Source organism: Exophiala oligosperma (genome assembly GCF_000835515.1).
Source record: "Exophiala oligosperma strain CBS 72588 unplaced genomic scaffold supercont1.26, whole genome shotgun sequence".
Taxonomy (NCBI): domain Eukaryota; kingdom Fungi; phylum Ascomycota; class Eurotiomycetes; order Chaetothyriales; family Herpotrichiellaceae; genus Exophiala; species Exophiala oligosperma.
Window position 1 is genome coordinate 18,598 of NW_015622843.1, and position 10,484 is coordinate 29,081.

At 52.6% G+C, this 10,484-nt stretch overlaps 1 protein-coding gene across 1 annotated transcript; it reads right to left on the reverse strand.

Annotated features, from left to right (window-relative positions):
• Positions 1–5,183: 5,183 nt before the first annotated feature.
• PV06_11302 (uncharacterized protein) lies at positions 5,184–6,351 on the reverse strand (the record flags this gene model as incomplete). Its single annotated transcript, XM_016412949.1, has 4 exons — positions 5,184–5,449; positions 5,559–5,882; positions 5,974–6,187; positions 6,250–6,351. 4 exons carry the CDS (start codon positions 6,349–6,351, stop codon positions 5,184–5,186), a joined length of 906 nt encoding a protein of 301 aa, XP_016256663.1.
• Positions 6,352–10,484: the final 4,133 nt, after the last annotated feature.

The window sequence follows — 10,484 nt, forward strand, 5'->3', positions numbered from 1 at the left end:
CAAGTCCGCAAGGCTACTCAGAGCTATGTGACATGCTGCTTCACGCTGGTGCGTAATCTTATCTATTTTCAATAGTATATTACCGCCACTAAACCCAGCCCAGAGGGCCTTGATATTGTGCCGCGTTGTTTAGACATGGTCTCTTCCAGACGAGACGCCGGCTGCTATTCAGGAAAGCTGGCGGCTCCCAAAAGCCATGCAGCAACTGCATATTCGATTGACGGGGTCCCAAACGCCTTCACAGAAGCATTAAATAACCTGGGCGACGAACTGATGCACCTATATTTCAGGAAAGTACATCCACTCCTGCCTGTAGTAGACGAGCACAGATTCTATTTGCGATATGGTTTAAGACAAGCCGCGCATCTGCAGCAACCTGACCAAAGTCTCGTTTTCTATTCCATGATGTTTGTGGCATTCGGACACCTAAACAATGAGCAGCTTCAGAGGACGTCAGTCTCGTCGATCAAGGAAGGCCAGAAAAGACTTTTCAGCCTCGTAACATCACTATACAGTGCAACCGTTGCGAAGATGGATCCAGACCAAGAGGTTGCATTGACACAGGCGGCTTTGCTGCTGAGTTATTGGACTCCGTCTTATGCTTCTAAAGAAGTTGACAATTTCTGGATTAATGAGTCACTGAAACATGTCTTAGCGGTGAGGGCATCAAAATCGCAGGGAAGCACCAGCTCTCGGCATCGCTTGCTATGGTGGTGTTATACTGTTCGGAATCGATTATCGTCATTTATTCTCCGACGACCGGACCAATCAAGTTCTTCCTCCTCTGCGAAGAAATTGACTTTGGAGGATTTTAGAGGAGATTTAAGCTTCCCTGGTTTTACAGGAATCGGAGAAAAGACTCGGATGGTTAAGGCATTCATTTCATTGTGCGATCTAACTAACATTATGGCGGAAGTGTTGAAGTTCAGTCAGCAGCAGCGCGAAGGACAAGATTTTGGGGGTTTGAACGACAAGATGTTCGATATCCAGGCCGAGAAAAGACTGGAGAAGATTGCTTCGCTAGAAATGGACCTCACCATGTGGCAGAGAGAGTTTGAGCGCGAGAATGAGCAAATCAAACCGGTGGACCGACACAATTATGAAAAGTTCCATCTAAATATGATACGTGTCATCTATAGGTACGTGGTCTAGTTCGCTTATCCTTCCCAACTTTGGGGTGTCGTCGGAATGCTTAGTCTTCAATCGACCTCTAGGGCAACAATTTCGTCTCTCTACGAACCTTTCCTGGCATCTAGGCCCTATGGGATTCCAACCACAAAACGTCTGCGGCATGTAGCCATAAAGAGGGTCAAAGAATCATCAACTCGCATCGCGTCGTATGTCGGGCAAACGCTCGAAGACACAGGGATCGAAAATTTCCCAATACCAATGTAAGATCCCAATGCTTGATTCATGCATCTCTTCCCTTGATATCGTTTTAATCAGTCAGCTTCAGAGGCGCTTGGATCGCACTCCCAATCGCAATTCACCTCGTCGAAATAAACCGGCTAAATCCAAGTGCGTCCGCCATCCACATCTTCAGGTCCAAGACCGCTACCGCTGTCTCCACAAGCCTCCACCGTCTAAGGCCTCTAATGCGCGTCCTTCATGGTCTCCTATTGCGATTTGAAGGTGCCGAATTCATCTCTCAGCTAATCGATGCCGTCATCCGTACAATAGGCAAGGTGTTGCGACAGCGGTGCCGCTCCAGTTACTGCGCAAATACCGTTATGGAAGACAATGGCGATTTTGATACGAGATCTGCTAACGTACTCATCAGATCTGGTATGATGGCATCCAATAGCTGGAATGATGTTCAAGTGGACCGAGAAAACTCACCGTTCGTAGATGGAGAAATGGGACTACAGCAAGGAGGGAAACAGGAACCTAAAGTCACGTTGGAGGAAGGGGAGCTGTTGGGATCGGTGTCGAAATTAGTATGGTTATGTCTTTCAAATAAGATGTTTGTGGAGCTGGTCTGAAAATTATTCCACTCATGGAGCTCCCATCATTCTCGCCGGATATCTAAAAGGATCACGGAGCATACAGCGAAGAACGTTTATAAAAGGAAATAAAAAAAAAAAAGGGGGGGGTCATGGATTGAGCCTACAGTTGGCTTAATGTTAGGGATGCCAAGCCACTAGCCAGTCGCCCTACAAATGGTACCCTCGGGCGCTGAGTTCTACACCCAGTGTTCAGTCTTGCCCTCTGCGAGCACGCAGAGCGTAGGCCTACGGGAGGCCTGCGGGACGATGGACTCACACCTTCTCGCGGTGTCCGGTGTTAAGCGCTGAAAAAACGTGAACTGAGATGAGCCTAAACAACGAAAGAGAGGGCGCGACTGCGACGTGTCAAAATACCCAAAAAAGAGGGAATCGATTTAGAAACCATCCGACGCGTCAGTATCCAGCTCGGACCTGGAACCGAAGCAAGTCCTATCGAAACTTGTGGAAGCGGTGTCGCCTATTGACGCGACAGGACACCCTCAGCTTACATGCACTCTGAGTCAGCGTGTCACGACGCGTCGCGAGGGTGGCGGGAACCTTTGAAAGGTACGTACAAGCGGCCCTGTTAATTCTGATGTATGCTATCTTAGGAGGTCTACTACGGCACGTGCAGCCCTGTTAAACTTCGAGAACAAGCCACTGTCGCGTCGTGGTGGGCGGCCTACGGGAGACCCTGTTAAACCTCGAGAACAAGTCACCTCTCGACCTTCTGGACCCCGACTTGCCGGCCCTGTTAAACTCCGAGAACAAGTAACCGCGGGAAGGGAAAGAAGGAGGACAGTATACTGAAAGGAACAAGCCACCGTGAGGAAGTACAACTGAAGAGGGGACATAAGCTTGGTTAGGAAGGGATCGCAGACGGGGATGACTTGCTGGCTAGGAGCATCTCACGGTTCCCTTGCGAGACATGGTCGGCCTAGATGTGGGAGACCGCACTAGGCAACGCGAAACGAGTCTTTAGGCTCGCGGGGCGTAGCACGTAATGGCAGCCATGGCAGGCCAGAGCCTACAAGACTGTCTACGTGGCTCGAGAGGACGGAGGCGCATGTCGGTGTACAAAGAGGCAGGGGCCAGCTACCTTACTCGCACTAAGGCCTACTGAAGAAAGTTGGGAGAAGTGGTGTCGTCCTAGCAAGGAGCTGTTACCCGTATGCGACTTGCTACCTGACTCGCACTCAGGCCCTGACCCCAACCGGCGGTAGTGGTGTCGTCCTAGCTGAAGAGGCCTGATGATGTATGCTTAAGGAGTAAACAGAGAGTCACCTAGGCGTGAGGGGCCTCGTCCACCCCAAGAGTCGTTGAGGCATGAGGCTGAAAACTAGGGTATAGTCTAGATAGGTAGACACGGCAAATATACATATGATTCTTTGCGTCGCCGGTGACTTCAATCGACATGACCAACTATGGGGTGGCGACGCGATCGGTGCTTCACCTCGGCAAGGAGAGGCACAGGAGATTCTGGATCTGATGGATGACCTCGACCTACGGCTTCTCCTCCCCCGCGGCACGGTCACCTTTGAGAGCTCGAGCGGTGACAGCACCATCGACCTCGTTTTCGCCAGTAGTGGTCTGGCCGAAGATCGGCTCATCTGCGAACCGCACAGTATGGAGCACGGATCGGCTCACATCGCCATCAGCACCACTTTCGCGATTGACGTGCCCGAGGTAATTACGCCACCTCGAAAGGTCTTTAAAAGCGCGGATTGGAAACGGGTTCGAACGGCCATGGCCCGAGAGGTGGGAACTCTCCCTGAAAGTATAGGGGATGGTGAAGTGGAGGAGCAGTCGACTCGCTTGATTGAGATGGTGCAGAGTACTCCATCAGCATGTGCCCACGTCGAGGCCATCACCCTATACACGACGATGGTGGAATCTCGATCTGACGAGACTCCGACAAGATTACACCCAGATACGAAACCGCTGCCGGGCCTGCGAAGGGCTGGCACCAGTGATGAATCGTTGGAGCGCGCGGCTCGAGAGGCCAAAAAGCGTTTCCACGACACAGTGAAACGTCAAAAGAGATGTCACTGGGACGAGTTTCTACAGAACACCGACAGCATCTGAAGGCGGCGAAGTACCTCCAACCCGACGGGAGCGGTGGTTTCCACCGTATCCCTGGACTGACGGTTGGAGGCCTCTTGGTGGAGGATAATCCCCAGATCAGTCAACATCCCACCAGGCAGGATCACGTGCCGGAGGCAGAGGACACCCAGCTCCTGTGAGGAGCCACTTACCATGCACGAAGTGGAAGGAGCGGTACTCCGGGCACAGCCATACAAAGCACCTGGCCTGGATGACGCACCCGCGGTCGTCTGGAAGGAGCTGTAGCCGATCCTCGGTCGGTGGGTCTTTCTCCTCTTCGAGGCGTCATTAAGAACGGTCATCATCCCGCAAGCATGGAAGCAGGCGAAAATCATACCGCTGTGCAAGCCAGACAAGCGGGACTACACGAACGCAAAGGCCTATCGGCCCATATCGCTATTACCCACGCTGGCGAAGGCGTTAGAGTCGATCCTAGCAGAGAGGCTATCCTTCCTGGCAGAGACGTGTTCTCTCCTGCCCAAGAACCAGTTTGGCGCACGGAAACGTCATTCGACCGTCCAAGCTCTCATGCTTCTGCAAGAGAAGATCTACGACGCCTGGCGAGACAGGAAGGTGCTCAGCCTGGTCAGCTTTGACGTCAAAGAGGCATACAATGGCGTCAACCGAAACGTCCTTCTCCAACGCCTGCGATGTCGCCAGGTGCCCGAGACTGTGGTGCGCTGGGTCGAATCGCAAACAAGGGCAGGGTGGGTCGTTGCACTGTCGTCGGCCTACGAGCGGGTTCTCAGTGAAAAGCTTCAGTTGAGGAGAATGGGTGGTGCTGAGGATCTCGAAGAGGTAGTACGGAAAGCGAGAGAGCAAAATGGCTCCCAGAACCTTCATGCGTTTCTAGGCGTGCCCGCTCAATTGTTTATGATCAAGGGTACATGGACGTTTCCGAGCCTCACCGTCTATCCGGGCGTCAAAACAACTCCTCTGGATAGCGCGCTGAAGCAACTGAAGATTGCGAACGACGACCCATATTTCAACTAGTTAGTTAGACTGCACATAAAAATTGAAAGATGTGGTGCCAAATGAGGCGGTGCCCGGCCTCCCGGCCTCCTCGTGACTAAACTTTGCAATTCAGTGTCATCGCTATTTCGCTGCACCATACTTTTGCTGGAACAGACGCTCAGCGGTCAACAGTTCACCGTCTGAAAGGAACTTATTCAGATCCACGCTATTCTCGGTCGGTGCCAGGTTGAAGAGACCCTCCTCAAACCAGAGACCAAATGTCGCAAATACGTACTGGAGTTGTTCTTTGGGGAAGAACTGGTATACATTGACATGTGCTGGTAACTCGGTGATTTGGCCGCTCTTTAGCTTCTCCATGGAGTCATATACAACCTCTAGCTTGGAACCTACGCAAACCATGGATCGCATCAGTCAAAACAATCACGTTTGATGCCAAGGAGTAGCTGGGGAGCTTGCAACTCATGTATAGATATTTGCCAAACCCAGTCCACGTACCTTTGATATTTTGCACTTTATCAACTAACTCGTTAAAGCTGAGCTTGTCTCCGATGATATAGTTGTCAACTTTCCATCGAGGAAGCTCTACTAGCTTGACCGTGGCCGCGGCAACGTCGCGTGTGTGCGTGAAGACCACAGGAGTGTTGCCGCTGCCGGGAATAGCCGCCTTGTTGCCTGCAAGATCGACCACCACCGTAGCTGGCGTAAGGTAGCTCTTGATTTCTGGTATTCCCCAATAATCGAGGAAGTACCCGCAATGAACACGGGCGTACTCTAGTGATGTCTTACTTAGACTCTCTAGAGATTCCAGCTTGAGCTTTGCTGGGGGAATGTTTTAGCAGTGCTATAAAGTGGCCCGCATGGTCAGCGTGAATGGTTTTGTAAACATTCTGTTGTATGCCTTACTCTTCACTATACGGGATGCCCCAAGAGCTCTGGATAAAGCGTTTGGTGGTGCTAGAAGCATCCGCAGCCTTCACCAGGTTCAATTCATGGTCATTTGACTGGAGAAGTGGCAGAGCTGAAATGATGGTGCCGACATTCTGCTCCTCCAGAATTTTCTTGGTGGCTTCGATGTTGGAATAGTTGATTCCGACAACAGTTGCAGTTTGGTTGGTCGGGTCACTCTTTTCAGACCCAATGTTAACCATAACAGGGCCCCAACAGCGGTCGGAGGTTGACAACTAACCTTTCTGCTAATTATCACGACATCCTTTTTGGCAGCGATCAATGCTTCTACAATCATGCGACCCAGGCCTCCATTGCCACCCGCAACAGCGATTTTAGACATGATGCAAACTATTGTGTAGAACGAAATTCGACAATCTGAAAGACTTCAATGTATTCTGCACGCTTCCTCACAGAGAATTCTTCGCATGTACATGAGCAACTGCCGAACCACCATTTATACATCTGGGCTGCTCTGGTCAGCGAAGTGTGTTCGGAAGCAGTGCACGCATAATGAAGGGGTGATTGCACAATCGCTAGCATAGTGGGGCTAGAGGACCATATGCCAGCTTTTTTCGGCCGAAAGAAATCCCAGAACGAAGCCAGCACGTGATCGAAGCTTTTGCCTAGGATTACATGGTTTCGAAGGAATATCGTGGCGTCAGGGAGCGTTGTACCAACATATCGGTGTTTTTACGAGAAGTATGGTCAGACTTCGTGCCTGGACAGCGGGCAATCCCATTAGCCAGGCAAGCGCTCCCATGTATGTCATATACCATGTAGGCAAACAGTGGAGCTGTAGAGGGAGGTTTGGTGATCGAGATAAGATGCTCGGCAGAAAGCAAAAGGACCGAGCCGGGCAAAGACTGTGCGTCCTTTCATCGTCGGTAACGATATCAAGGGACTGAGAGCGCCGGCCAGGAGGAAGACTCTGACTCGGACGAGGTAGACAGAGATCAATCTCGCTTTAGCGGTCGCCCGAGACCTGGCGTCCCAGCAGAGGCAAAGCCTTCAAAAGGGCTGAGAGAGTCTGAGAGGCCTGAGCGTGAGGCTATGAGAATCAGGGACGGCAGACGTGCTAGTCAATGTCGGTGAGGAGCGCATATCGCGAGAGCATTTGAGGCAAATAATGTAGGCTGACAAGAAGCGGAGGGAAAACCTCTACGCGTAGTTGTACTAATGTTGTGTTGTGTATGAGAGTCATTAAAGGCGCAATGATCGGAGACATTCTGCGTTTCATCGGGGTGCCGAGAGCCATGCTTCTCTTGACCGTGGAAAGGTGACCACAGAAGTCAAACGGTTCTTGCCGTAGTTCGCGCACCCGCTTCGCCACCAGGGGTAGCTGAAGAATGAGGATGTCGAACGTATTCGCGTTCTCATAATCAGGGCATCCGTCACCTTGAGGTAGAAGTATTGGTGCCTAGATCTACAGACCGAAGGGTCGGCCGGCATTCTTGGAAGTTTATGCTTGTCGTCGCCCGAACCCCTCCTCCTTGGCCATCACGCCGCCTCCAATGCCTCCCTTCGTTCTTCCAGCGGATTCGGCCGCCGCGTCAGCCTCCCGCAAGGCAGGATCCAGGTGGTGATCAATTCGCGGCCGATCCCACCACATGGCAGGGCCACCACATGGCAGGGGGGCTCAGCAGCTCGTGCAGTGAACCTGACGACACAACGTCCGCAGTGGTGTGTCTCGACACCTCCAGCAGCCTCATTTGAAGACATGTTGAGCTTCGATTCTTATGAGCCATTTCTCCCATTGGCCCACACTGGACACGCCATCAATCGCTCAGTCTGCGGCGGAGTGTGAGACCTAGTAGGACCGCTCGGAGTGTACTGTATCGATGTTCGTGAATGGGGTGTCGCGAATCGAGTCATCGGGATTCGGGATTTGGGAGTTGATCCCAGTGTCACACTCTCCGTGACGAAGGCATAATGTTCACGAATGTAGTAACCTGGTCCGACTTGGTAGGCATGGAGGATAGAGGTGGGTGGTCGACATTGGTAGGCTCCTTCTTCGCAACGGCCTCTCTCAAAGGTCGCGCCCGTTCGAAGATTGAAAGACGACGTCAAGTCTCAGGCGGGACGGGATTGTAGAAGGATGATTGTGATCGTCGAGCGTTGATGTGGACATATAGAGAGAGGAGAGAAAGCGACAATAGAAAACCCCCTCCAGTCGGCGAAGGGGGAGGGGAGTAAAATGTGACTACGTGATCTGCTCGAGTAAAAACGGCCCGTGAGGATGCGAGGAATCGACGCTGCTTTGTGACGCTTATTCCTTAGCCCGCAGGGCACTTCAGCACCCCCAATCAACAAAGCAGATAGGCAGGCAGCGTCCCTCGACCGGCCGTCAAGCGTCGCACCACCGAAGCCACGGTGGCCCTTAGCGTCCCGCCAGGATTTCGCCCCCTCCCACCGGTGAAGTCAAGGGTGGTCACTCACCCTGGTCGCGCGAGTCGGGGGTGAGCAAGGGCGGCATCACTCGGTTTCCTAATCGGGCGGGAGCCTCGAGCTGTTCGACCATACCTTGGCAGGTGAAATATGGCCGCTGTTAGATATCACGGCTCGACGGCAACACGGCGACGACAGGGTCAGGTCATTCTCTGTACTTTGTACTCCGGACGACTCGTCTATATGAATGTGACGGCCATTCTCTTGGTCGCCGTTCCCGCGCGCATCTCGCTGATCATATCATCCAGCTCTTCCAGCTTCCTCAGTCCGACTTCGGGAACAATGTTATGCTTGGCCGAAAAGTCCACCGCCTGCTTTAATCTTTGAGGAATCCCTGGACCCTCGCTCTTGACGCGATATTTGGCCAAAGTTAGGTCCATAGCCGGGATCTCCAGTGGCTCGTATGGCAATCCAATGACCATGAGAAGTCCCCCTGTCCGGATGATGCGCGGGGCATTTGTGTAGGCAACCTTAGCATTACTAAAGACGGCGGCGGCATGGACACCGATTCCCGTCAAATCTTTAACCTTGGTCACATATTCTGGGTCGGTCCTCGAGTTGAAAATGGCATCAGCCCCCTGGGCTTGACACACTTCTAGTGTCTTGTCGTTGATATCGATAGCGACGACATTAAGCCCCATCGCTTTCGCATATTGCGTCGCAATCTGACCTAGTCCTCCCGCCCCAATCACCCCGAGCCACTGGCCAGGCTTGAGCTCACATGAGTCCACGGCGTGAAAAGCTGGTAGGGATATTCGTCAACAGAGAAACCAGGGGAGCTCTAGGAGAAAAGCATCTTACAGGTCAATCCAGCGCAAAAGAAGACCGAGCTCGTCTGCAGGCTCCAATGCTTGGGCAGATGAATACAATTTCGATAGTCGACGATGGCGTACTCGGCGAAAAAACCGGGTTTGGTGAAGCCGGAGAGTTCAGCTTTACCATTCAGGCAGAGAAGGTTATGAACCATGCAGGCCTCGCATTCGAAACAGCAGCCGAGAATGTAGAGAAAGCCGATGGCGTCGCCAACATCGTATCCCTTGCCCTTGACGGATGGATGAATCTGGTCGACGATTCCAACCCCTTCGTGTCCTGGTGTGAATGGCTCTTGTAGATCTGGCCTTTCGATTGCGATGATGTCGGTATGGCATAAAGACGCGGAGGTAATCTTGACCAATATCTCATTCGGACCGGGCTCTGGGATGGGGATGGTGTTGACGACGGCCTTTTGCTGTTTAGGATCCCATTGGCCAGCTTTCATGGTTGCTGTCGAAGAGCTCATGTTTGCTGATACGCACTAAAGGCCGCGGTCAATTCAGTCCTGGCTGCTACGTCGCGCCCCATCGAGAGGTCTGATTCCTGGAGATATATTGCAAGGATACGTGAGACTTGTTTGGAGCTAGCATGGGTCTTGGGGCTCGCCTTAACGAGACTGGAGATTGCCCCGCCATGGATGGCCTGGCAGTGACCGTCGGTATGAGCGATGAGAAAGCCGCGGAACTTGATCCCGGGGTCCGCCAAATGGTGTGAGAGCAACTTTGTTGCCGCGGTAATGGGCATTGCCGCGGCATGGCGGTGATTCAGCGTCCATCTGGCAGGTCGCTCGGTCTCCTATCTGCTGTCCCGCGAGTACGGAGTAAATCCTGTTGTAATCGTTGAGGAGTGCATTACAGTACTCGACACAAAATAGTGCGTAAGCATTTACATTTTAACAGTGACTGACGCAGCAGTAGAAGCGATGTCCGGTCAAGGTCGCCCACCTCATTTACATGGAGGGGCGCGGAGGAAGCTGAGGCCTTCGAGGCGTTCGAGTGATACTGGTTGCTGCAAGTTCACAAGATGAGCAAAGAGATGCCCATCAGTCTCTCATCTCAACCGCCTGCAAGTTCGTCCCAACGAGCCAACCCCTAAGTCGGGCAGAGCAAGCCTAGAAGCCCCCCAGAGGCCAGAGTAAACCCCGCGTCGCCCGCTCGCAGTCCCCGCACTCGCTTTCCCTCCTCAACGCTCGCAACTTGAAGTCGGCAAGCCCGG